The 26175-nt window shown below is 34.7% G+C and overlaps 4 protein-coding genes across 10 annotated transcripts; 1 reads left to right on the top strand and 3 right to left on the bottom strand.

Annotated features, from left to right (window-relative positions):
* Positions 1–2006: 2006 nt before the first annotated feature.
* On the bottom strand, positions 2007–8585 carry LOC7472586 (uncharacterized). Its single transcript, XM_002305313.4, has 12 exons — positions 8120–8585; positions 6262–6408; positions 5994–6108; positions 5790–5884; positions 5335–5438; positions 5013–5050; positions 4244–4479; positions 3682–3775; positions 3366–3556; positions 2708–2927; positions 2419–2586; positions 2007–2324 (listed from the first exon to the last, which is right to left on the bottom strand). The coding sequence occupies exons 1-12, from the start codon at positions 8342–8344 to the stop codon at positions 2176–2178; spliced, it is 1782 nt and encodes a 593-aa protein (XP_002305349.2). The 5' UTR covers positions 8345–8585; the 3' UTR covers positions 2007–2175.
* Positions 8586–9427: 842 nt separating this feature from the next.
* LOC7463015 (E3 ubiquitin-protein ligase makorin) lies at positions 9428–12657 on the bottom strand. Of its 2 annotated transcripts, none has more exons than XM_024599288.2 (5): positions 12481–12657; positions 11884–11980; positions 11126–11775; positions 10714–10783; positions 9428–10104 (listed from the first exon to the last, which is right to left on the bottom strand). In XM_024599288.2, exons 1-5 carry the CDS (start codon positions 12489–12491, stop codon positions 9769–9771), a joined length of 1164 nt encoding a protein of 387 aa, XP_024455056.1. In that variant the 5' UTR covers positions 12492–12657; the 3' UTR covers positions 9428–9768. The 2 variants fall into 2 exon arrangements, with proteins under 2 accessions (XP_024455056.1, XP_024455057.1); XM_024599289.2 differs by having other exon boundaries at positions 11126–11769; positions 12481–12655.
* Positions 12658–12791: 134 nt separating this feature from the next.
* On the top strand, positions 12792–21516 carry LOC7472585 (putative pentatricopeptide repeat-containing protein At5g08490). Of its 6 annotated transcripts, none has more exons than XM_052452065.1 (6): positions 12792–15970; positions 18157–18210; positions 19650–19776; positions 19873–20279; positions 20714–20854; positions 21316–21516. In XM_052452065.1, the coding sequence occupies exon 1, from the start codon at positions 13142–13144 to the stop codon at positions 15752–15754; it is 2613 nt and encodes an 870-aa protein (XP_052308025.1). In that variant the 5' UTR covers positions 12792–13141; the 3' UTR covers positions 15755–15970; positions 18157–18210; positions 19650–19776; positions 19873–20279; positions 20714–20854; positions 21316–21516. The 6 variants fall into 6 exon arrangements, with proteins under 6 accessions (XP_052308025.1, XP_024455053.1, XP_052308023.1 ...); XM_024599285.2 differs by having other exon boundaries at positions 19615–19776; positions 19873–20042; XM_052452063.1 differs by having other exon boundaries at positions 19615–19776.
* On the bottom strand, positions 19515–20220 carry LOC7463014 (VQ motif-containing protein 31). Its single transcript, XM_002305311.3, has one exon. The coding sequence runs from the start codon at positions 20218–20220 to the stop codon at positions 19681–19683; it is 540 nt and encodes a 179-aa protein (XP_002305347.1). The 3' UTR covers positions 19515–19680.
* Positions 21517–26175: the final 4659 nt, after the last annotated feature.

Here is a 26175-nt window from a genome sequence, read left to right as displayed (position 1 = left end):
ATAAAGCCATTACAAATAACTGAATAGCAAAATAACAGCCCACGTCTTTAACAACCCTAAGATCATGGTAAACAACTAAGAAGCAATCAAACACTAATCTGAAAAACAAAATGAGCTCCTAAATACTAGGAGTTATTAACAGATTAAACTAGAGACCTAACACGTCATAAACTCTAGACGTCTAACGTCTCTAACACCATGCACACTTTGATATTGCCCTATACGCTACCATGCACGTGAAATATTGCTTCTTCTCTCGTAGATTTTGTAGGGGAGTTGCTTGGCCTGCCTTCTCTTCCAGCCCTCGCAATCACTTTCTCAGCAGCAGAAAGCGTTCTGAGTGGAGTAAATTGTGCTTCAGCAGCAGCAGGGATTCTTGATGAGTCATGCAAAAACCTCTAGTAATTAATATTTACCTAACTAATCTTATAAAGTCTTGCCTTCTTAAAATGGTACAAGGAGATAGGTATACCTTAAGCCAACATGTGCAAAATCTGGAGAGTGCCTTGAGCCAATCGAAGAGGATAATGGATGGCAAGCAATTGAGGCAGCCATGGTAGCAATGACTATATCAATAATTACCTCTCGCCTCTTATACACTCTACCAGTTATATACACTTACAGGCTTACAGCCCCAAAGACTTGGCTCATCTTCTCACAAGCAACAGCATTTCACAAATATTGGTACGATAATTTATTCATTTCTTGTTGAAGTCAAGCAAAAGAATGCTATTAGGGGTTGGGCCAGGGCTAGAATAATCCAACCAACACAATTTTTGTGTATGGCAATACTTTTGGAGCATTCACTAAAATAATAAAAAATCCTGAATCTTATGGTAAGGACCTTCAATGTTTATAAGTATAGTATACATCAAAGAACATTAATTTAATATTTTATTAGCTAAATGTATTTTTATAAAAATATATACACCTCGTTATTAATTACATATTAATGCTATACACTACAATCTATATATGTATTTCAAAAACAAGAAAAAAAAGAAAAGCAGGGTTTGGTGTTACTGATAGAGGGTGCTGTGGAGTGGGGAGGAATAGAAGTTTAATAACTTGCCTTCCAATGATAATGCCATGGTGAGACAGAGATGAATACATCTTCTGCTGGTGAAGTGTTAGGCAAATGCAAAGGATTGATGGTTGTGAACCAAATCAGGCAAATGGCTGAGGACAACCAGCAACTCTTATACTTGAAGAACAAGGTTGTTGAAGAACAACTTGAAGAATTTTCTGGGATAGTGAATGAGAAGCTGCGGAAGACAGAGGAAGAAAACCGTATTGTGAGGCTGAGAACCCAAATGCATCATGAACAGAACAAGGAAGAGGTACTGCTAGTAACTGGATATAATTTTGTCTATCATAGAAAAGATTGTACACCTGAAAACTGATGTTGGCTACTTGATGCTGCTGCGTGCATGTTATGGACTTCTAAGAAAACCTATACACTACAATATTGCTATGCATTTGGGTGAGAGGGATATGACTTGATTAAAGAATATGCTGAGAAGCTGACTGCAATGAAGCGCAGGAAGCTTGAAATAGAGAGTTTGATGCTCGACGAGCCAGCCTTATGAAGAAGTACACTCCAACCCAGTCAGATGGCACTAGCAATGCCTGAAGTTCCAAGGTGAGACTTGGAAGAAACGGCTATAGAAATAGAGCAGTGGTGTGAACTCTTAATCACAAAGCACCGAGAAACTTTTGAGGCATTTTCATGTTTCTCTCTTGTAAATACACAACTTGCAAAGAATAGACTGTTTTATCACCCCAGGGATACGAAATACGTGCCAAAAAAAAAAAGAGGGGGGGGGGGGGGGGGGGGGGTTATCAGTTACTGTAAGACTCTTTTTATGGGGTTTTTGGCGGCAATGGATGGTTGCATATTTCGTTTTATGTGGTTAGCAGGCTATATTAGCCAACAGTGCAGTTATTTACCTGTCTGAAGGTTCATTTGTTGCAGGTAACTCCAAATCTACAAACACAGAGCAATATGTGGGAACCGGCAGAACTTAACCCAGGAAGGGGATCCCAAAATCACTTTTGCAATCAAATACCAACAAAATCTCTGGAAAAACATTCTATGATAATTAATGAAATGAAAACAAAGGTTCAAAACATCCTATCTGAACTTTAGCTAGTTTCGAAGGATTTGACAACAGCTCAGTTAGTTTTCTTCTCTTCCTCTTTTGCAGCAGTTACTTCACCAGCCGATGCCTGATCATCCTCACCACCAAAACCAAATTCATTTACACGTGATTTGTCCACCGGATAAACCCACCTCTGGTATATGTATATCAGAAATATAAGATCTGCAACGTAAACAAAACTAATATTGTCAGCAGTGCACAATTGGACCATCTTACATGACTGTCATGACCATGGAATGTTGACTATATATCTCACCATCACGGAAGACAGAAAGCCGATGCAATGTTGGCATTTTGATGACAAATGCAAAAAGATCGTCAATGATGGTGTTAAGGAACTTGTATGTCATCTGCCTCCATGGAAGATGTGCCACAGACTGCAGCTTGTAATTTATAAACAACTGAGGGCACATCATGATAAAACCTGTAATAACAAATTAATTATAGAAAAAAACATAATTCAAATTCCTGCTCCATATAACAAAAACTCTCAATTTAGAAAAAATACAGAATAAGTGAAGGGATGGAAGGAAACGGTGGCTTACCAAACATGTAAACACAGCTTGTGAGTGAAGAGAGAATCCATGAATACCAGCTCTTGTGGCGCTCATACTTTAGTGAGTAAACAGAAGAGCATGCAACAAGGAGGAAGAGCACATAGGACAAATACTTCATTGCAAGGTCATCATATTCCTTTGTCTTATTCCCTGCATACGACTCGCGATCTCGGAACCTTAACATAGGTATTCTTCCACTTCTATCGATCTGGAGACAAGAGAACAATTATGAAATTTGTCACTTGACAACTCATGAAACTACTATTAGCAAACATTTATACAACTAGCTGAAGGATGGATGTAATATCAACAAATGTAAAACATGCAGAATTCAAAAATCAGAAGATGAGTAAAGAGAATTTGCTCATAGTGTGCTACAGGGACATGCGAGCAGATAAAGATAGAAGCAAAAACGTATGCACTAATGTTAATGCTGTGAATGAAGGATATAGATGTCATAACGAGAGATGTAACAAATGCAACATTAATAAGCCACAGTGAAAAAAATATTTCTGTGTGTAAACCTACTATTTTTTTTATGTCTACAAAAAAATAGCAACGACATTAAATCTTTGCCAGCTGTGTGGAGTTACATCCACACACAGAAGGACTAACAAATCTCAGTAAATATGATCAGGAACGATACCTCTATGTGCATGGCTTTCCCTATCTTCCAAAACTCAATGCAGCAGCCAACTCCAGAACTTGCGAGAATCATCCATGAAGTGTCATTGTCAAGCAGATAAAGAAAGACAATGAGCTGAGAAATAAAGCTCACAACAACAGACTTTGCAGACAGTCCTTCCATAGACTTATTTTTGTTCCAAAATTGGATATCTGCAGAGATATAAAAAAAAAAAAAAAAGTTAAAGAAGCTCCATATACATCCTACAAAAAGCATCAGCAGAGACAACAAATCCTAAAGTTAAATAGGAATCTTATTGTAGTAGGACATAATTCACCATTCTTGAACGCCAAGAAGTCAAACACTGAATGAAGCATTGAAACAACCATGGTAATCACCAGGAGGTAAGGATTTCCTTCCAAGAACACCCTCTGAAAAGATTATCAACTAATCAGTACATGGAAAACAAGAAAACACAGATAATTCTTATCTTTCATTTGGCTTTAAAGAGTAGCAAGGAAACAATCAGCAGAAGAAGTTAGCTTCTGAACCTAGGGTATAGCTTCAGAACCTAGGGTATAGCTTCAGGGAGCAATTAATTATGCTTTTATCCATCTAAGAAAAGATTACAAAGTAATTTATGTATTATCATGGCTCAGGTATCCAAGTCAACTAGTTAGAAACCAACTTGAACTAAACAATGGAGTTATTTCACAATTCAGCAACTCCATGTTAATGTCTCAAATCTAAGACAATTTGAAGTGAAAATGAAAGTGAGAGTATATGTAACTAAGTGGACTTTGAATTAAAAGGTTTAAGTTATGTATCACATTCACAACTAAATCTAGACTCTCCAGCCACCCAATTTCATATTATGACTTGAATATAGATAAGTGTACCTTCAGTTCATCAGCCTCGCCTTCGAGCATGCTTCCATAACTACGATGAACCTGGAATGACTGATCAATCTGCATGAATAGTTGCCATTTTGTCATGCTTATTGGACCCACCTCCAAATTAAGTGTCAATTCTGTCACTGTCTCATTCAGTGCGATCAATTTATCTCGAAGCAGCCAGAATTCATTGAAGAATATGGTGGGGAAGTAATTCCCTGAAGTAGGCTCAACATTCAAGTCTGCAAATCTGAAGTCAAGAACTCAAAGCCAAAATGACAACTTGATAATTTCTACTTTGACACAAGCTGTAGCAAGCTTCAGAGCCACATAAGAAGCACATCGCTAAAATTTTTGTAAACCTACCTCTTTGCTATTCTTATACATCTATGTCATCTACAGTACAGTGCCAGTGCACTAGATAGAGTGTGTAGTTGTATAACGACTCATTTATGTTTGCATGTAAACATAGAGATATAATTAATTGTATCGTGGTCAAATTAAACACTTGCCACAACGACAGCAATGTTGCTGTCCATTGACATTAGAAAATTGTCGCTTTTATTCCTCCTGTTGGTAAATTTCTCTACAGCTCCTAGTGGGAAAAGTTTCTAAGTGTAGAATTGACAATGGAGGGGGCTCAACTTTGCGAGGTTAGGTGTTTGAACCATTTCAGAATGGTACCCAACAAACTTCTTTCAAAATCTCTAGGAATGGGAAAAAGAAATCATATAAATAAATTTACACTTGAAGAAATACAAGAATGTAAGGATACAAGAAGCAATATTTGGCGGTACAGCATTATGGGGGTATCTGCACAGGAAACAAAGGGACAAAAAATTAGCATAATTACCAGCAAAGCAGAGCATAACCATCATTAGAAAAAGAAAAGCGTGTATTAGCATATACAGGCTTTTATATTCTCAATGATAATAGGATTATAACTAATATGAAAAAAGTAAAAGAAAATCCCCATTGCATTTTAGTCCTCCAAACCATATCAGATGAGATGATCAGAAAGTTCCTATTTTCAACTTATTTGTTTTTGCTGATAGAAGCAAAATCTTATAGAACCTTGACAATGAGAGGAAACATACTTTGTGAAATCATCAACCAGATTAATTGTAACATTAGGTTTCCAATATGAAATCCATTCTACAGGGCCATCATCTTTAGAATCAGCTTGACTATCATCAACCACCTGAAGCAATTAACATAAATTTGTATTAAGACTGTAAATGCAGGACAATACAATGAGAAAAAGTGTCACAAAGAAGAAAGGCAAATGATGGAAAACAGCAAGTTTCTGAATGCTAAGAAACCAAAATTCTGAGAACCATTCAGGATTGAAGTGTGAACGGAAAACAATGGTGCCCCTCAAATCTTTTTTTTTCAGAGGATTCAGCAGGTATGATTGCTAAAACAGTTATCATATTCATGTATATCAAATAACATTAACAATAAGAAATATTGAAATTCTTTTTGATAGAACTCATCAATGAAAAATTCATCTTCAAGTAACTTTACAAATGACAAATAGCCAAGAAGAGACCTGAGAAACCACTTCACCCTCCTTGGAGTCTTTGGAATCACCCAACAGGCTCTTCCTTTTATCTGTTTTTGACTTGGGCAAATATGCAACAACAGCTGGAATTGTTGAAAAGGTAGAGATACTAACATCAGGATTTGTATCGACCAAGATGTCATCAAATAATGAAATGAAAGATAAATCTGATGTGCATGGACAAAATCTTACGGTGTGTCCTTCCAAAAGCAGCAAGAGGCTGGTACTCAGGATCACTTGGGTCTGGTGGATATCCAGAACGTGCAAAGAAAGCATGTGCATAAAGAGTGCCATTGTGCTTCAATGCCTGGGAGAGAAAAATGCCTTCATGTTTATTGGTAGTTTACAGGGGAAAAGGAATATAACTGACTTAATACTGTCTTTCAGAATATAATCGTAATGAATTTTGCTTGAAAATAGGACATAGGAAGTTAGATTATGTGCTTGCAGCCTATGGTACCTCAGATGGATAGTATTTCAAAGAAAGAGACCTTGTGCTCTCTGGTCCCCAAATGGCATAAGGTATATTTGTTTCATGCCAAATAAGCGCACCTTCATTATTGAAGTCATTAAACCTTTCCTGCTCAGAGAGATAGAACCACATATCCTGAAAGCAGATGAAGTTCAATTAGAATAAAACTGCTAACAAAATAGATCAGAAGCAAAAGGAAATTGTCAGCATCATTAAAATATATATGACAAGGAAAAAGGCAATTCAAAAGAGTTATTAAATCCAGTATTTTTCCACGTGTAAATCTTTATTATATTTTATCTTGTGATGCTTCATTCTAAATCATTAGCTACATATATCCATGTCTTTTCTGATGCCTGTAGGAAGATGAAAAGTTAGAAGCCTTCTTGGGTTGATTTTACCAAAATTACAACATTCAGATGACTTTCTTACATATTTTAAATGTGCATAATTTGCTGCTTTCCAGCAACATACCATAGCCAATTACACGTCATCCTTGTATAAGAAGTACTAGACTGCTGATTCACTACACAATTTTTATTATCTTTGTAATCAGTATCATGCTTAAAGCGTTGGAAGGAAACTCTGCTAGCAAACACTCCTATCTCCCACTTCACCATTTATAGCAGGGACTAATGACCAGGTGTTAGCATAGAATCCAAAATTTAAAAGAATACAAGGAAAACAAGCATAAGGTTCCCAAGTTGAAAATTCAGGCCCCACTTAAAACGTTCCAAAAGAAAACCAAATGTGGTTACCTGAACCAGGCTAAAGAACCAGTCTTTCATTATATTGAAAAACAACATGCTGAAAAACTAGAACTTAGATATTCAAGACCTTTTGCCATACATCACTGAAAAAAGAGGACTGTCTCAATGGGAAAAGATTGACCTCCTGTTTTGTGTCAGGAACAGTCATACAGCTCTAGCGCTACACTTTCTGACTCCTAAGATCCTGAAGTAGCATTTTAATCTAGCTACCTCTTCAACCCTACTCGACATAACCTAATCTCCTTTGATCCCAGATTCAATTCTTCAAATTGGAAGCCTTCTAACTGCTTGATAGCTTCTAGCTGGTACAACCCACTCTCTAGTAGAATTGGTCTATAGAGGAAGTACGTTCCTCCCTTTTATGCCACTATATAGGCATAAACACTCGAGTTCAATTGAGTGTGGTGTGGCCGTTTCTGCTTGCCATTGAAAAGTATAACTCCTCACCTTTTAAATGGACTCACTCCGAGGCTTTTCTCATTCTACTGGCTGGGGCCCTCTCTTTTTCATTCCTACCTAATTCTAGGTATGCCTATGCCCCTGATACAGCAGTATCTATTCACCAAATCAACTCATCATATATGACTACATGATAGAATTTTGCAAATAAAACTGTGAGAATCCAAGCACACAGGACTGCACGCTAGCAGTAGTCACTGCCAATTCAAACCATTACGAGGCACCGGCTTGCAAATGCTTCTAAATCCTACTTCATAGCTTACACTGTCAGTGATGACCATGTACAGGTAAATTCCACATCACAGGGCCATGACGCATAAAATTCCAAAACTGTGACCTTACTCACAAATTCCCAAACAGAATCAGTCTTCTCATAATACACATGCTTGAAAATATAGTTAGCATGTTCAAAACAACTTCCTCAGGTGGTGATCTCTAAAGTTTGATCTGTCTTTACAAATTTAACACCAACCCAATAACACCAGTAGCAAAAAACACCAATCCATGATCAACCCAGCAACAAAGATCAAAACTTTTTCAAAATAAGAGAAAAATCAGAGTAAAAAAGAAAACTCAGATCGCAAAACAGAAATAATAAAAAAACCCTTAAAACATACCAAAGAATCTCCTTTTTGGAAGAGATTGGAGATGAGGATGGAGGGGTCCGTAGGGGCTTTTTTGGGAGAGATGAATTTAGATATGAAGTACCAAAAAACAGCCATCCTTATTATCCCTGTTATTGTTTGCCCCATCCCTCCTTGCTGCTGTCGTTGCTGTCCTTGTCCCTGTTGCCCTCCTCCAGCAGCAACAGCACCTCCTCCTGGTACTGCAGGTGGCGCCATCTTATCCTTCCTCTCTTACAGCAATGGATGCAGATTCGTTACTCTCTCTTCAGAGAATGAGAGAGAGGAGAGGCGGTGTGTTGATGGATTCGAAGTTGGACAGTTAATGGAGATATTTTTATTTTTATATTGTAGAGGATGACTAGGAGAAGGAGTTGTGTTGTGTTAGAGATATTTTTAAGCATCTCTTTTTAATCAAGTGGATCTCTTGTCGCTAGTTGTTACTTTGATCATGGTGCTTTTTAAAAAAACTAATAATCTAGTCCCTCTAATTCAACAAACCCTATATTTCAATCCTTATGTCTTCACATTAAATTATATTTTTGTCCTTCCATTGGTTCGCGGTGAACTGTCCCTTTTTTTTGGTGTTTTTTTAAAAGTATTTTTTAATTAAAAATATATATTTTTTTTATTTTTTATTTCAACACATAAAAATCACTATCTAAAAATTATAAATTTAATATTTTTCATATAAAAAATATTTTGAAAAACAGGAAGTAGCATAATATCAAACAAGAACGAAAAATATAGCATTTTCATTCAACACAAAATAGTGAAAAATAAAGCTGCTTTCAAAACCCTAATATATAATAGGTTCAATTAAAGAAAAGAAGAAATAATACGATATGAACAAGATCTAAATTGATCAATGAAGATGAAAAAGGCTAATGTTCGATAATTTCTTTTTAACAAGGAATGGATCCATTAATAATGAGTTGACAATCAAAGAATTAGCTTAAGGTTGATCATGAGGGCTAATTTATTAGGGTTTTAGCTCATAGGGACTAAGCTATAATTTCTGCTGTCACGTCTACAAGTATAACCTAGAAGGAGAAGAGAGTGTATTTTTGTTCCAGAAAAACAAATGGTCTGTCTCTCCTTGTCTCCGCAAACATGTGAAGGTAAAAATGGCATTTCCGTTTGCTATGTATGCCCTTTATACAGCAATCAAAGGCCCAGAGCCTGTTTTCCTTTCTCTCAACAATGTCAGAATCTCCTCATCCTGGTTTTCTTGTACATATATTTATATATAAAAAAATATTCTTGTGGGAATGATGATCAAAATGCGAAAAAGAAACACACTTTTCATGAAAATTGAGCCTCCTAAAATTATAATACCAGTGTTGATAAAGATAGAAATAAAAACCGATGACATTGCAAATTCCTACTATCTTTATCCAATATGTTGCCGTGAACATATAAATAGAGGCAATCAAAATCCTGGCAGCCGTACTACTACAATGCAATCAGAACATACAGTTCTTGACACAACCCCTGCAACACAACCTTATATAGTTAACAGACCACGAACTTCATCTTCTCAAAGATGCTTATGAGGAGAAAGATACTAAATCCCAGAAAGCAAAATGACTTGTGCTGTCATTTTCAAACTGTTTGCAACGAAGGATAAAAAACTATATGAATTAATAGAAATCATCCTCATCACTAGAGATGTCACTTGCTCCTCCACAATCCATTCCTGCAAGTAATAAAGCCATGTCAAAAGGAGAAAGACGTTCTTCATCGAAATAATCCTCATAATCAAAGATGTCCAGTTGATATTCTTCATGAAAGGGATCGCAGTAATTATCATAATCAAGATAATCATCATCAAACATGTCTAGTAAATCTTCCATTGTTGGCCCAAAATAATCAAATGATGAATCTGCATGCCCTGCATTGGATCTGCGACGAGGTGGTGGCCTCCTTGGAGGGGGCTTGTGATGTTTCCATGTATATGAGCCCGGCATGACAGTGTGCTAGAACACAACACAACACAACAAGATATTCATTAGGAGGAGTAATAAGCTAACGATACATGAACATAAAGGAAGCACTCTTCCAATGATAAAGAAAGATTTATCTCCTGGTTCTTAAATCTGTTTTTTTTCTTTTTTTACCATTTGTGGAAAAAGTGCCACAACATTCAACTATGCCTCCAAAAAACAATCCTAAAAATACATGCATGTGAGAAAATTTACAGACAGAAGAAGAGACATTCAAGACCCGGAGAGAGAGATTCAATACACCCAAATTTAAAAACGTTACAGCTTCAAAAGAGGGCAGCCAGCAAAGGCATGAGGCTAGCACATTGGCAATGGGGGTGTGAAGAGTAGAGAAGTTATTGTCTAACAACACATGTTCAGACGATCAGACAAAAAAAGGTCCAGGTAAGTGCAGTTAAGAATAAAACATAGCTTTATAGCTTTGGTAGCCTTCAATTATCACTAAATGTCTGTGGGTAAATTGAGCGCCTGTGAAAAACATTTTGAGATAAAAAATAGAATCTTCACAAGATACTCTAACAGTGCGACAGACAAAGAAGCAATATGTAATTGAAATTGCATATTCAAATTGACTAATCTTACCTTGTAAAAACAATTGATGCCAAATGGGCAGTTCCCATTCCCAAAGTTGAAGTGCTTGCAATCTATTTGCCTGCAAAAACAGAAAATAAAAAATGAATATGATTGCAGATTTGCAGTTATTTCACAACAGAAATCTACAGCACAAATTAATGAATATCAAGTTCTCTTAGGTCCATATTCAGTATCTAGCTTGCTTGTCGATGCTTAAACCGATAATTTGTTCAGAATATGAACAAAGTTATATCTCCTTCTTCTACTACATCAAGAAGTAGAACAGGGATATCTTAATAAGTGTCCAACTACAATAGGCATGTGTTTGAAATTATTTCTGAATCTATCCAAGATTAGATTGATGATCAAACAAATCAGGTTGCAAGTAAAGCAGAGATATACAGAGTTTCAAAAAGATCACCTGAGCCTGGCCTTGTACGTATCAATAATTTCTTGCTTTTCTTCTTTAGAGGAATACCAAATAAGACTTGGGATGACAAAGTGTGATGTTTTACGACATATTGGGCAGGCTCTCAATGCCATCCCAGAGGCTGGGGAACCATTACGCCAATTTCTGATACAGGATATGCAGAATGGATGATTACATTCAGGTAGGACTGCAAACTTTCGTTCAGCTGCTGTGGGCTTTGAAAGTACACGATCCAAGCATACACTGCACTCAATTTCTTCACTTCGTTTTACTGCCACAAGAAACTTTTGGTTCTTCTCACATGACTTCAAATGCTCCTCTCTCTCATCTGCCTGGAAGGGATGCAAGGAATGTTTTCCACAGGTAGGGCATAAATCACCATGAACAAAAGAACATTTATCTCCATGGGGGCAATCACCAGCAACATCAAACGAACAGAGAGGACGGTCTTCTTTTTTGCCATCCCTACTTGATCCAACACTTGCAGGAACAGAACTTAAGATTACAGATTGATGAGGACTCGATGAAGATGATGCCCCGGCAGCACCACCAGAAGCTACCCAGGAAGTTTTGACATGTTCATATTTGCATCGACTTCCATAAGTGCAATTTCCTTTTTGATAAAAAGTACAAACCTGCATCGATAAATAAGTAATATAAAACCAACAAACAATAAGAGAACTAATCAAATCCTGACTCAACCAAAACAAATCATCATAAAAAAACTAATAAACACAAAATATCATTACATTTCTTGACAGAGGTTGAGGCTCTTTCCTTTCGTGCACAAACTTACAATGATCCCCTCGCCAGCATGCTCCTTGAGCAAAATACTTGCAAGGTTTCCTAAATACATCAAAAAGAAACCCACACAAGAATCAAAGGGAGTTGAAAAATCACCGTAAGCACTTTGATTTCTTATTCATATCAATTAACTAATGCAGACATCAAAGTGAACAACAACAACAACAACATATTCCACAACGAAAAAATAAATTCTCCTTCATCTCTTACAGTATTAATCATCAAATTAATGTCCCTTTGAATACATCATAATCACAATAAACAAAGTTTCCCATTCACATCAATTCAACTAATCCAAACATAAAAAACGATAAGTAAATTCTCCTTAATCACCAAGTCAGAGACCATTTGATTGTCCCATCCATTCACATCAATTTCATTAACCAAACATCAATTTCTTTTTTTTAAAAAAATAGCCCACAATCAAAGTTTCAATCTTTAATCTATTAAAATGTTAATCGTCATATAAAACCCAAAAAAAAAAAGACTCAAACCATTTGAATTAAATAAATAAAAAAAACTGTAGAGATTAAAGATCGAACCTTTGAGACATAGAAACCTTCAGAACTTTGTCTTCTGTCTTCTTGAAGAAGGAGGGAGATAGAGGGACCGAAACCCTATTCAATTTTATTTTTTTTTCTCTGATTGATTTGATTAAAATTGACTTGCTAATTAATTGATAATAATAATCCACTGAGAGGGAAAGAGGGAAAGTGGGTGGGGTTGCTCTTGCTCGAGGTAATTTCGGGCCTTTCAGTTTATACTTGGAATTCCCAAACTACCCTTCATTGGAGAACGTATGCTGGAGGACAGGAAAGCCATTTCCTTGATGTAAAAAACTAAAAATTGCATTGGGCAATACCTGAGAAAGTGAAGTGACGAATATAATGGTGGTCTTTACCATTGAAAGTTTCAAAATTCTTCGAAGGAGGATCGGACCCAATTTCAGTTGACCAATGAAGTAGGTGCTTCTTTGAAAAAATGGAACATGAATCTTCAAGGAATTGGTGGGTTTGAGCTCAATTGGATCTCGCTCTTATGCTTTTATAGGGCTGATCTTTTGCATGCAAACTATTTGTTGAAATTTCCATGTGAAGAAAAAAGGTCTAATTTTTTTTCATTTTGTAGCCGAAAACAATAACAAAAAGTTGTTTTTTTTAACTCGGGTTGTCGAGAAAAACTAGAGTGGTGCTGTTTAGTAAGATGGTTGGGCCATATTTAAAAGCATGGAATACCATGATAAGTGACTGTAATGGAGATTTTAGACAAGATTATCAGGCTGTTGCATCGATTCTCAAGTCTTGTGCTGGACTATCAGCTATAAAATGGGGGAGAGCTCTTCATGGGAGTATTGTTAGAATAGGTCATGTTTCTTGCCATGCTGTGTCTAAGGCCCTGCTTAATATGTATGCCAAATGTGGAGCTCTAGATGAAAGCAAGAAACTTTTTGGTGAAATTGGTAGTTGTAATGATCGTGATCCTATTTTTTGGAACATTCTCTTATCTGGGTATGCTGGGTCCAGAGTTTATGATGCTGAGACTTTGAGGTTATTCAGGGAAATGCATGGTGCTAATTATCCGAAGCCTAGTTCTGTTACTGCTGCTATTGTTCTTCCTGTTTGTGCTCGCTTAGGGGATGTATATATGGGTAGGAGTGTGAATTGTTATGCTATTAAATCTGGATTGGATACACATACACTTGCTGGGAATGCATTGGTGTCGATGTATGCAAAATGTGGACTAGTATGCCAAGATGCTTATGCTGCTTTTGATAGTATTGATGAAAAAGATGTTGTTTCATGGAATGCGATTATTTCAGGGTTTGCAGAGAATAATTTGATGGAGGATGCATTTAGATTGTTTAGTTCGATGCTAAAAGGTCAAATAAAGCCAAATTATACTACCTTAGCTAATATTCTGCCTGTTTGTGCATCTTTTGACGAGTATATTGCTTACTGGTTTGGGAAAGAGATTCACGGTTATGTGCTCCGGCATAACGAGTTGTTAGCGGATGTTTTTGTCTGGAATGCTTTGGTAAGTTTCTATTTAAGAGTTGGACGGGTAGAAGAAGCAGAATTGCTGTTTCGAAGAATGGAATTGAGAGATTTGGTTTCATGGAATGCTATTATTGCAGGATATGCATCAAATGGTGAATGGTCAAAAGCTTTGGAATTGTTTCATGAATTACTTACTCTAGACATGATTGAGCCAGATTCTGTCACCCTTCTCTGCATTATTCCTGCCTGTGCACAGTCTAGAAACTTGCATGTTGGTAAAATGATTCATGGCTATGTCCTTCGGCATCCATTATTATGTGAGGATACATCTGTCGGGAATGCTCTAGTTAGTTTTTATGCCAAGTGTGATGACATAGAAGGAGCATACGAGACATTTTTTATGATTTCTCGGAGGGACCTAATATCATGGAATTCTATGCTTGATGCCCTTGTTGAGAGTGGGTATAATACCTGGTTTCTGGAATTATTACGGTGGATGCTTAGTGAAGGAACTACACCTGATTCTGTTACAATCTTAAGTGTTGTTCACTTTTGTGTTAATGTTTTGAAAGAAGACAAGGTTAAAGAGGCCCATAGCTACTCAATTAGGCATCGTCTTTTAGCATCAAAATTTGATGTTGAACCTACCATTGGAAATGCAATACTTGATGCATATGCTAAATGTGGTAACATTGAGTACGCATCTAAAGTTTTCCAGAGTTTATCAGAGAACAGGAATTTGGTCACTTTCAAAGCAATAATCTCAGGTTATATCAATTGCGGGTTACTTGATGAAGCATATATAACTTTTAACAGGATGCCTTCCTCAGATCTCTCTGTTTGGAATCTAATGGTTAGATTATATGCTGAAAATGATTGTTCTAGTCAAGCTCTTGGTCTTTTCCATGAGCTACAAGCTCATGGAATAAAACCCGATGCAGTGACTATCATGAGCCTCCTTCCAGCATGTGCTGAAATGGCTTCTGTGCAATTGATAAAGCAGTGCCACGGATATGCGATCAGGTCTTGTTTTGGTGATCTCCACTTGGATGGAGCTCTGCAAGATGTATATGCAAAATGCGGCAGCATAGGCTATGCTTTTAAACTTTTTCAATTAATTCCAAATAAGGATCTGATTATATTCACTGCCATGATTAGAGGATATGCCATGCATGGTATGGGAAAGGAAGCTCTTGGGACTTTCTTTCATATGATTGAATTGGGTATAAAGCCAGATCATGTTATCATCACCACTGTTTTATCTGCATGCAGTCATGCTGGCCTTGTAGATGAAGGATTAAATATCTTTTATTCTATAGAGAAGGTCCATGGAATGAAGCTAACCATGGAACAATATTCTTGTGTGGTGGATCTTCTTGCTCGGGGAGGTCGAATTGATGATGCATTTTCTATGGTCACTGGAATGCCCATTGAAGCTAATGCAAATATATGGGGGACGCTGTTAGGTGCCTGCAGGACCCATCATGAAGTGGAATTGGGTCGTTTTGTAGCTGACCGTTTATTTAAAATTGAAGCAGAGAATATTGGGAACTATGTAGTTTTGTCAAACCTGTATGCAGCAGATGCTAGATGGGATGGAGTCATGGAAATAAGGAAACTGATGAGGACAAGAGATCTTAAAAAGCCAGCAGGATGCAGTTGGATTGAAGTGGAGAGGAGAAAAAATGTCTTTGTGGCTGGAGATACTTCTCATCCTCATAGAATTGATATTTACAGAATATTAAGTACCTTAAATGGCCAAATCAAAGAGCCATTTCAATTAAATCAACTGTTAAACTTACAGCTTTCTGAATGTTAGATGTGAAAGCAAGTGGAGTTGCCTTGCAAAAGATGTTACTATAATCGGATATAAATTTTCGAAGGCATAAGTCTGCTGCATTGGGGTGTAGACACAATCTCTCTACTTCATGTTGATTCAGTTGTTAAACATGATCCACTTCAAGTTAATCGATTGGATGCAATGTTTCCCAACTTCTGTGTCAGGATCATGGAATGAGTTTCTGCTACAGTTTTGGTATGTTTCCAACTTCAAATTAATGTTTTTATCTTATTGCTTCTATAGAAACTTCAAAATATGGGATAAAATCTATTGCGTCTAAATGACAAATTGTAAAAGTGTGGATTTCATTAGACCCCTTGTTTGGCCTTAATGTGTGCAAACCATCAAAATGAGTCACTCCACAGTCCTTTGGAAGGCCTCAATGTGTCAACCAATTCCTTCTGCTTGCTTCATCTTTTTTGGTGGCATACCTTAGTGAGTTGTGGGCATTGAGATTGGATATTTTCATAATTATAAGAGACTGAGGTTTTCATAGCTGTATTTATACTTGTTCATTTATCTCTAACATGTCACCATTTTGTTTAATATTTGTTTGTCACCTGGTTTATTATCAACTTAAGAGGAATTTGTTTTTTGGCAGATTTCTGTTCAACACAGTTTCTATATAGTTGAGCATCAAGGTTCAATGCCTTTCTAACTCACATCCATCTGCCCTCAAGTATCCATATTCCTGGAGAGGCAAGTCCTAACCATAGAACTTTTGACATCATAAAATTCTACATAACCTCCAGTAGATAGCATCCGAAAGTTATTCGTTAACAACTTAACTGGACAATTTCTTTTAGTGACCTGGTATTGTTTCATATGTTATTTTGAAAGACTAGTATGACTGTCTCCCAACTGCTGGGAAACTCCAACAGATAAAACGGATGCGCCTTAAACTTTGTAACTTGTTCTTATTTAAGTTCATGAATTGAAGTGATTATTGCTGTGCTTAATGGAACTTTACCTCACATGAATATAATTGAATAGTAAAGATAAGCAAACATGTCAAATATGACTAGAGAAAGTACTATGCAACATATATTGTTTATAAACTCCTGGTTTTTAGCTTTCTAAACAATAGTTTTGTGTTCTTATGCAAAGAATTCCTAATAACGCACCTGTGAAAACCCAATAAATTATAATCCGAACAAAGTAAATAAAACACTGAATAGATTAAATAAAAGGATTTCAGGTATTGTGAAGAGATACAATAGAATAAAAGAGAAGGTTTTATGGTGTAAATTAAGTAAAAAAGAGAATTGTGGGACAAAAGTAGAAATAAGAAGTAATGAGAGCCAATGTGTAAATACAAGAAAAATTAGACTATAAATGCCCCATTTTTCTCTCTTGGCCGACGGTTTAAAACAAAGAGAGGAAGAGGTTTTGTGTGATTTTTCTACTTGAATTCTTGTTGATTTCATCAATAAAAGTGTATAATTGGAGTGATTAACTTAGTTAAACAAATTTAGAGGGGTGATTTTAGTGTTGTGAGTGTTTTGGAAGAAGAAATTCAAGCTAGGGTTTGAAGAGAGAGGACAAGACAACTTGATTTTTTTTTTGCATTTTTTCCTTGAATCCTTATCAAAGTAAAGTAAAGAACATGCTCCAAGTGATTAATTTCTCAAATTTTATGTTTTGATAAAGGAATTGAATTATTCTGATTATGTGAAATTGTGGGTTTATGATATTAATTATGAGAATAATGGAAATTATGATTGAACCATGTTAGAAAGCATGAATTATGATTGGGTAAGTGTTTAATTTTAAATAGAAAAAACAAAATCCCTTTCCTCCTTTAGAGGTTTCAGCCAAAGAGGAAGATTTGAAAGATTTAAGGTTTTAATGCAATTGTTTGGAAATTGTGGGAAAATATAGGCTTATAAATGTTAATAGATGAAATAAGGATTTTTCAAAGAGAGAAGAAAAATCCTCACTTTCTTCTTTTAAATGAATTTCGGATATGAAAAAGAAAATTGGGACAATTGAGTTTTAATAAAATTGTTTAGAAATCTTATCAAATTGTAGATAATTGATGTTGATAGGTTAATTGAATAATGATTTTTGTAAGAATGGAGAAAAACTCACCTTCTTTCCTTATTGAAGTTCGGCAATAACACACACAAAAAAAAAAAAGAGAAAAGGGAAAAAAGTTTTGATTTGGACTTCGTTAATTTAGGAGGGTGGTTTTAGACAAATCGAGTAAATCGTTGGAGAATTCGGGGACTTATAACGATAAAAAAAATGAAAAAGGGGATTTTATCCTTCTTGATTTAAAAGTTTAATTAAACTTATTTAAGGGTGTTGGATTTAATCAAGAAATATGTAATTAGTATTATAATGAATGAGCAATGACATGGTAAATTGTGTTGGTACAGATGAGGCCGCAGGATCTAATCTACAAGGGACCTCGTCACGCACACAAGCATCAGGTAGGTGTTCAACACTTTAAAGTAACTTAATAGCTTATTTGAAATTATTGTAGAAGGAATTTTCTTAGATAGTAATTTTAGTATAAAGTTATGAAATAAAGAGGTAGTTTAATGCCCTGTTGAATAGGCGAATTTGAAAGATTATTTTCTGGTTAATGGAAATAATGCCCAGATAAATGGGTGCATGAAGATAATGATTTCCTAGTTAAGGGAAATTGTATCCTGACGAATGGGTAAGTTAAAAGAATTTAACTCCCTGATTAATGAGATAAATACTCGGTGTAATGGATAATTGTAGAATTTAATTGATTTAAATTAAAGTTAAATATGTGGGTTTGTTAGAGATATTCTTGGTATTTTCGTAAATTTATTTCTATTCGGAAATCATATTAAGAATTGATGAAATTATTGAATTACTAAAGATAATATATTTCATTTAAAAGGGAATTACATTAATGCACATAAATAAATAGTCCTTAATTATTTGTTTATCGTAATGTATAATTTTAACCATGCTTAATATGATTATGTTTTTAGGTACCCTCAAATTGGAAAGTAGATGTATGGATGGATAATTTTGTTAAGTAATTGATGTTATTGGAAGAACCAATATTTTGTTGTAATACACTTTTGTGTTTAAGAATTATAATATTTAACTTAATTACTTATATATGATGTAATGCATGCTATGAATTAATTGACTTTAAATAATCGTTTTATAGAATATGGAAAAGAGAATTTGATAATATGGTTGAGTTTTAAAGGTTCAGATGATGGGATGATTATTTTGATTGATGTTTATAGATTGAGAATATTGAGTCGATAACTTGGTATAAAAAAAAATATAAAAGAAACTTTGTTGAAATTTCGGTTATATATATATATATATATATATATATATATATATATTCAACTATTACACTACAATTTTTTAGTTATAGTCTAGATTTCAGTGTGTCAATCCTTTCCTTTAGAAATATTTACCAGTAAACACACTTGTCAAAGAGTTCAGATTTCTTCTGTCATTTTTGTTAAGTGGTTGCAATCCCTCAGCAATGAGACCACAGATGACATTCAACAAAAAGGTCAGGAAAATGAGAGTAAAATGGACACTGATTGTATAGCGAAAAATAACCTATGGGCAGACCACAGCGATATCCTGAAAAGTTAACCATGCATGCTTCAAGAAGATATGATGAAGGCTTCCAATGGCACATAATCCCCTGCACTTTTACTCATTCATTATATTTAAAAATGGATACCTTAGTCGTCATTTCTGCACTCGCATGAGTCACCGCGCATGCTTGTTTGTGATGAAAAATGATCTCTTGAGAATTATCAGAACAATACCATTACAGTACTTGGTGCTTTTTCAAAAACGATTACATCTGTTTATGGTAACAGTTAACACGACGTCCTTTACTTCGCATGGAAAAAAGTTCTTCCAGTGGGAGGATATGCACTGTCAAATTAGTGTTTGTCACTTGCTTGGGGGGATGTTAAAGGAAACAAGGCGAGCAACTCTGGTTCAGTGTAACCAGGTTTAGACCGTGGTGATGGATGCAGGTAAAATCGCCTCTCTTTAATGGCTTTCTCTTCTTCCTCGTTATTTAAGTCAGATATTGCTGACTCTCCTCTGCTCTCCTGTTCTTGGATTGACAGTTTTGATAAAATGGTGGAAGGGGAGAACATGAACGAAGGGGTTCCTGCAGGACTTGGAAGAAGACTGTGATTACCCGATGTTGTTGGCGATGTACTAGGTTTGAAGTTAAGAGGGGGCTTCACTATCTCTAGCTTGGGCCTTAGGTTCTGCCTTCTTTCATGGAGTTTAGGTGTTGATCTCTTTATGCCTGCAATCTTTGTTGCTGCTCCTGCTGTTCCTTCTGCTGCATCACCCTCTGATGAGCCTGTTAACCGCTGAACGACATCACGAAAGGCCTTTGTGTCTGTTTGCACAAATGTAGTAATAGGTTTACCACCGACTGTGCTCTGGCTTGGCGGCTTCTCCATTGATGCTTATCTCAATGTACAAGCTTGCTCCCAAGTCATTTAGGCTACGACCTGAAAAGGTTCAAATTTGTGAGCTGGAAGCCTCTCATTTATGGAACAAACATGCATACGGTTAGGCAGAATTCATGCATCTAAAGAGTGACATCTATTACATCAAAGCATGTAAATATATATTATTAGTGAAAGTGCCCATGAAATGTTTGGCAGCACCTTGGCTTGCCTAACTCCTTCCATTTCAGAGCAGTCAAAAGTATAAACTTTAACTAAAAGACGAAGGTAGGTTTTCATTGCAGTTGGATAGGAATTATATATTCCATGCTTGAGTTACAATCCATAGACATGGAGCCATATTTTGGACGTGGCAATCACATTTGCCAATAACAAGTAGCAATGCCTTTTACATGGTGTGTTTGAGTGTCTTGAGACACATTGTTATGGGTTCTGGCTTGGCTTTAGGCTTACCTATTTTCTTTTGACTCTTGAATGGTTACAGGAAAGTGTTAATCTCTCTCCCTTCCCAATTTCTATTGCTTCCTATCAGTCTCAAAACCATGATTTTGACCAGCATAATTCAAATTGAGTTCCTGTTTTATCCGGCTCGGGACCCAATGCAGAAGATGGGTCAGATACTAAGGTAATTTGCTCCTTTATCTATAAAATTCTAATAAATTTAATGTAAGGAATTCACCCTTATAAGTTTTTTTTTTTTTTTAAAAAAAAAAGATATAACGTTAACTGGGGTTTGCATTGATGTTTCCCTCAACAGATTATGTAAATTTCCTTAAGGTTTTTCATATTCTGACCAGGAATAGGAGCATATAGGAAGAACAAAACTCATCTGTCGTAATCTGGCTGGCATAGTCTTGTTTTTCCTGCAGGGTGCCTAATATTGTTCTAATATCTATTTTCTGATGAAGCTCGACTCTCCTGCTCAAAACTATCAAATATAATAGCTAAGAAAAAGAGAGCTTGTTTGCTCTGCCAAAACGTGAACAGTTAGTTTATACGGTATTTAGATTGTCTATCAATGCAACCATGAGATGCCATATCAAGAAATACTCAAACTCCAGTAACATGAATTTGGCATTTGAGCAGGTAAAAAGAAACCATACCTCACAGAACAGGCCTCTGATTCTTCAGTGATGCAAGGCGGTGAAAATCCAGCTACTTTCAGCAAGCAACCTTGGAGGAACAGGATTAAGGAATGGAAGAAGAGGCTGTCTGTATGTATAAAGTGATGAAAGGGAAGGAGAGAAGCTGAAGGAGATTAAATACAAATGTACAACAAAAAAAGAAGCCAAGGCTGTTTGTTTGACTCACACTCGACAATCCAGTTAGGACAAACAAAGGGTAGCCTCAAAATACTTGCTAGGAATGGATTTATCCTTCACAGCTTCCTAAAAAAACTCACTGTTTTTTAGAGAAATGGTAATGGCATTGACTGATAACTTGGAAACATTGACTTTTCGTTTCCTTTTTTTAGTTAGGCGTTACGTTGATAGTTGACTGCACCTTTTGTTGGATAATTTTTCCTATTCTTGTAAGATTATCAAGACTTGAGTTCTAGAGGGTGTAGGCAACAACAAGAAAAGGGGGGGATTTGATGGATTAATTTGTTGAAACATCATTCACTAATTACTATTGGAATTAGATACATAAATCATCATGATCTGTCCTAACATCTATTTTTGAAAATTATGTCGCGATAAACATGAAATGATAGGTACGACCACCAATTTTTATGGAACAGTCAACAAAAAAAGCCTCCCACCATTCCCCACACTGACATTTTTAAATTATGGGGTAGGTTCTGTTTTTTTTTTTTTTTATGTTTTAAAAGTGTATTTTAATTGAAAAAATATTAATTTAATAATTTTTAGTGGTTTTTTATAATTTTGATGTGCTAATATTAATAATAATAATAAATTATTTTAATATATTTTTAAGTAAAAGTTACTTTTAAAAATCATCTTATATCAAAATACCGAACACACATGCATTTATTAACATGAGCTTTTCTTTTAATCTTGTTTTTCAAGTGTTCAAATTTCTTTGAATCTTGTATTTCAAGTGTTCAAGTTTTTTTCAAACATAAAGTATTCAAATGTTCAAATTCAAGACTTTTTTAAACACACGTAGATAAAGTTTCAAATATCCAATATGCTAAAGAATGAGATTTTTTTTATTGTTAGAATAGTAGGTAATCACACGTTCACTTTAATATTCCCTTTTCTAGAGTTCACGAAATTGATGGTTGATGATAGAAGACCTGACACCTGCAAAACAATCCATTTTGGTAGGATTTAGGGGCCCATTCGATAATAAAATCAATAACTTTTAATAAGAAAATGCAATAAATAAGAGAATAAGCTTTTAATTATAAGAAAGTTCCTAGTTATGTATCATAAATGCTCTGAAAATAAGAGTATGAATATTTTAGGTAATAGAAAAAGTGTGAGTCATTTACTTGGGTGGTTCAGGTGGTATATATAATCTCTGAACTTTGTCACGTTGCTTAAATGAAGAGGTTAAAATGTCATCTTCTCACGATAACATTAATGAGAAATAAATATTCCTTACACAACATTAATGAGAGATAAATATCTCTTACACAATATTAATATTGATGGAAATATGGTAGGCCCTTAGGAGACTTTTATACATCTAGGGATATAAAGAGATTATCATTATTTACTTTTAATATTTTATGTTAAAAGACACAAGAATAAACAAACAAATCCTTGTGACCCAACATGAGACCTAAAAAGACTATCAACTCTATATATATTTAGACTTGGAATGATTTCAGATCTAATGATATTGGTTACCGAACCTTGCTAGACCAACATGCATTTGGCCTCAGTACGTAGTTGAGCTCAAGGATGTTGGGTGCTAGACCCACATGCACTTGAGCATAGCTACGTAGCTGAACCTAAAAATGTTGGGTCTGATACCTTACTAGACCCACATGCATTTAGGCTCAGCGCGTAACTAAACTCAAGGATATTGGATCTTACACTTTACCGAACCCACATCACTTGAACTCAGCCGTAGCTAAACTTAAGGACATTGAGCCTGTAAATGAGCTAAATCCACATCATCTTGTGTTATTACCATGCATTCACACACACACATATAAATATAAAATACAGTGATCCATCATTCACACTCATAAAAACAACTAAATTGAGCAACCTTCTTATTTGTTAAATGAATTTAGACATTGAGTGGTTCCCTCGATTTTGTTCAATGAATGCTATGCTACTTTCATGTTAAAATTCCATGAATTCATTTGTTTTAAACACAAAGACTAGTAAAATTAATTATCAAAGTAATCTACAATAACATGATAAAATGAGTAATAAACTAATTTTTTTATTAGTATTAACTAGCAGTATTTATTTTAGTTTATATATATATATAAACATGCATGTGTGTGTATTATTCTCTCTTCTGATTATTCCTACCCCCGTGTGTGTGTGTGTGTGTGTGTGGTGAATTAAGAAACCATAAGATAATAACTTACTTAAAATTTAGAAAAATGTTTTATACATGTATACACCAACATTGTATTTTCTCCCATGCCCAAGACTTTTTTTAAAAAATAAATCTTATACATAAACTTAGCTAGCTTTTGAATTTAATATCTTAGTTTTAAATATTTCTGCTGCTCAACAAATATTGGTTTTTTAGATTGAGATTCTCTCATATTGTTTTAAATATGATTTATCACAAGCTTTTCCAAATAAATGAATGGTTAAGGTTTTTTAAAAATTAATACTTTTTTAATAGAAAATCAAGAAAATAAAAAAGAAGTTAAAAGAAAGCATTAATAAAAAATGCTTAATCTAACTTTTCTAGCATATTTTTGTAACTTTCAACAAGGTTTTAAAATATTTATTAATGATACGATTTATGCTCTCCTTCCACATGACATAATGCATCAAACTAGAATATACATAAACACACACTTTATACTCTCTCTAGATTTTAAAAGTCTCTTTAAGGTGTTTTTTTTTTCTTTTTTTTTTCTTTTTTTCCAATACTTTTCTTCTCTTTTTTAGCATCAAAATAACCACATATCATCTACGTTGATATCATTAACATCCACACACCTGGAGAATTAATCAATATCGACATCAGCTACACTTTCTTTTCTTTCTTTATATGTATCAAACAATAAAACAAAAGACAAACACAATTAACTTATCTAACTTAAAAGTAAATATGTTAGGTGTCATAACCATAGTCCCGTCAACACAACGTACTAAGTATCATTTTCCTAACCTTAATCCTATCAACATAGTCGACTATATATCAATTAACTTATCGGTCTCTGATTTTGCAGTTGATTAATTAATTTATTACCTTTAGGATCCACCATTATGGTCGATATAATTAAGATATTAAACTATTACCATTACAATCATTAACCATATATATATATATATATATATATATATATATATATATATATATTGTTACAGTCATTATGATGGATCACAAGCCATAACATACATACAAATTTCCAGCCCCATATGCGTATTCACATGGTAATATTTTTCCTACTCGTCGACAACATTCACATAATAATAATATTTCGCATGCCTATAAGTGATTATTAACATAATAATAGTTTTCATACGTGTAGGCAATACTTTTTCATGGTACACAGTTTAACATAGTACTTATAATTTATATTGCATTCTAGCATTACAAAACATTTAAAACAATTAAAGAAGCAATGGGGCAACTCTTACCTTGAAATCCTGTTATACATACTCCTGAGAAGTCATGTCCCACTTTGAACACTTCTCTTACATTTCAATTGATATTCCTAAACCAATATTCAAAACTTTCTAGTCCATTCATCACATTTACCAATTCACATAATCGAATACTTTCGTAAACAAGTTCATGAATACACTATTTTTATTTATCATTTCAATTCATTTACAATAGCATCTTTTTACATTGACATTTAATGTCCGAATGACTTCATTTTTCGTTGACAATTTTCAATGTTCAAATGACTTAATTTTTCGTCAATGAATTCTACACAATAATTTAAGCGAAGTTCGACATAGTCCATGTTACCTTTCTCAAGCTAATCCTTCCCTTTACCATATTCATAAATTTACAAATTTCCAGCCCCATATGCGTATTCACATGGTAATATTTTTCCTACTCGTCGACAACATTCACATAATAATAATATTTCGCATGCCTATAAGTGATTATTAACATAATAATAGTTTTCATACGTGTAGGCAATACTCTTTCATGGTACACAGTTTAACATAGTACTTATAATTTATATTGCATTCTAGCATTACAAAACATTTAAAACAATTAAAGAAGCAATGGGGCAACTCTTACCTTGAAATCCTGTTATATATACTCCTGAGAAGTCATGTCCCACTCTGAACACTTCTCTTACATTTCAATTGATATTCCTAAACCAATATTCAAAACTTTCTAGTCCATTCATCACATTTACCAATTCACATAATCGAATACTTTCGTAAACAAGTTCATGAATACACTATTTTTATTTATCATTTCAATTCATTTACAATATCATCTTTTTACATTGACATTTAATGTCCGAATGACTTCATTTTTCGTTGACAATTTTCAATGTCCAAATGACTTAATTTTTCGTCAATGAATTCTACACAATAATTTAAGCGAAGTTCGACATGGTCCATGTTACCTTTCTCAAGCTAATCCTTCCCTTTACCATATTCAAAAATTTGGCCAAGTAAGCTTTTGCCTATTGTAACATTTTTCTCGATTAAACATCTCACTTTACGTACTAATTTAACATACTTATCAACCTACAATACTTGGAGCAACATATACCCAATAAGTGTTCAATTTCATTTAAACTATTTTTAAATTTCATATTATCCATTGATTTTGAACAGTGAACCATCGATTTGCAACAATAAC

Source organism: Populus trichocarpa, chromosome 4 (assembly GCF_000002775.5).
Source record: "Populus trichocarpa isolate Nisqually-1 chromosome 4, P.trichocarpa_v4.1, whole genome shotgun sequence".
Taxonomy (NCBI): domain Eukaryota; kingdom Viridiplantae; phylum Streptophyta; class Magnoliopsida; order Malpighiales; family Salicaceae; genus Populus; species Populus trichocarpa.
The sequence above is the reverse complement of the archived record's forward strand: the minus strand, read 5'-3'. Positions and strand labels throughout refer to the sequence as shown.

Coding starts and splice junctions, on each gene's coding strand:
- LOC7472586 (XM_002305313.4), bottom strand. CDS start 8,344: ATGGCGCCACCTGCAGTACCAGGAGGAGGTGCTGTTGCTGCTGGAGGA. Junction 2,587..2,707: donor AAGCTGTGTTTACATGTTTG/GTAAGCCACCGT, acceptor TTGTTATTACAG/GTTTTATCATGATGTGCCCT. Junction 2,325..2,418: donor GCTTTCTGTCTTCCGTGATG/GTGAGATATATA, acceptor TTTACGTTGCAG/ATCTTATATTTCTGATATAC.
- LOC7463014 (XM_002305311.3), bottom strand. CDS start 20,220: ATGGAGAAGCCGCCAAGCCAGAGCACAGTCGGTGGTAAACCTATTACT.
- LOC7463015 (XM_024599288.2), bottom strand. Junction 11,776..11,883: donor CTCAACCTCTGTCAAGAAAT/GTAATGATATTT, acceptor ACTTATTTATCG/ATGCAGGTTTGTACTTTTTA. Junction 10,784..11,125: donor ACGTACAAGGCCAGGCTCAG/GTGATCTTTTTG, acceptor CTGTTTTTGCAG/GCAAATAGATTGCAAGCACT.
- LOC7472585 (XM_052452064.1), top strand. CDS start 13,142: ATGGTTGGGCCATATTTAAAAGCATGGAATACCATGATAAGTGACTGT.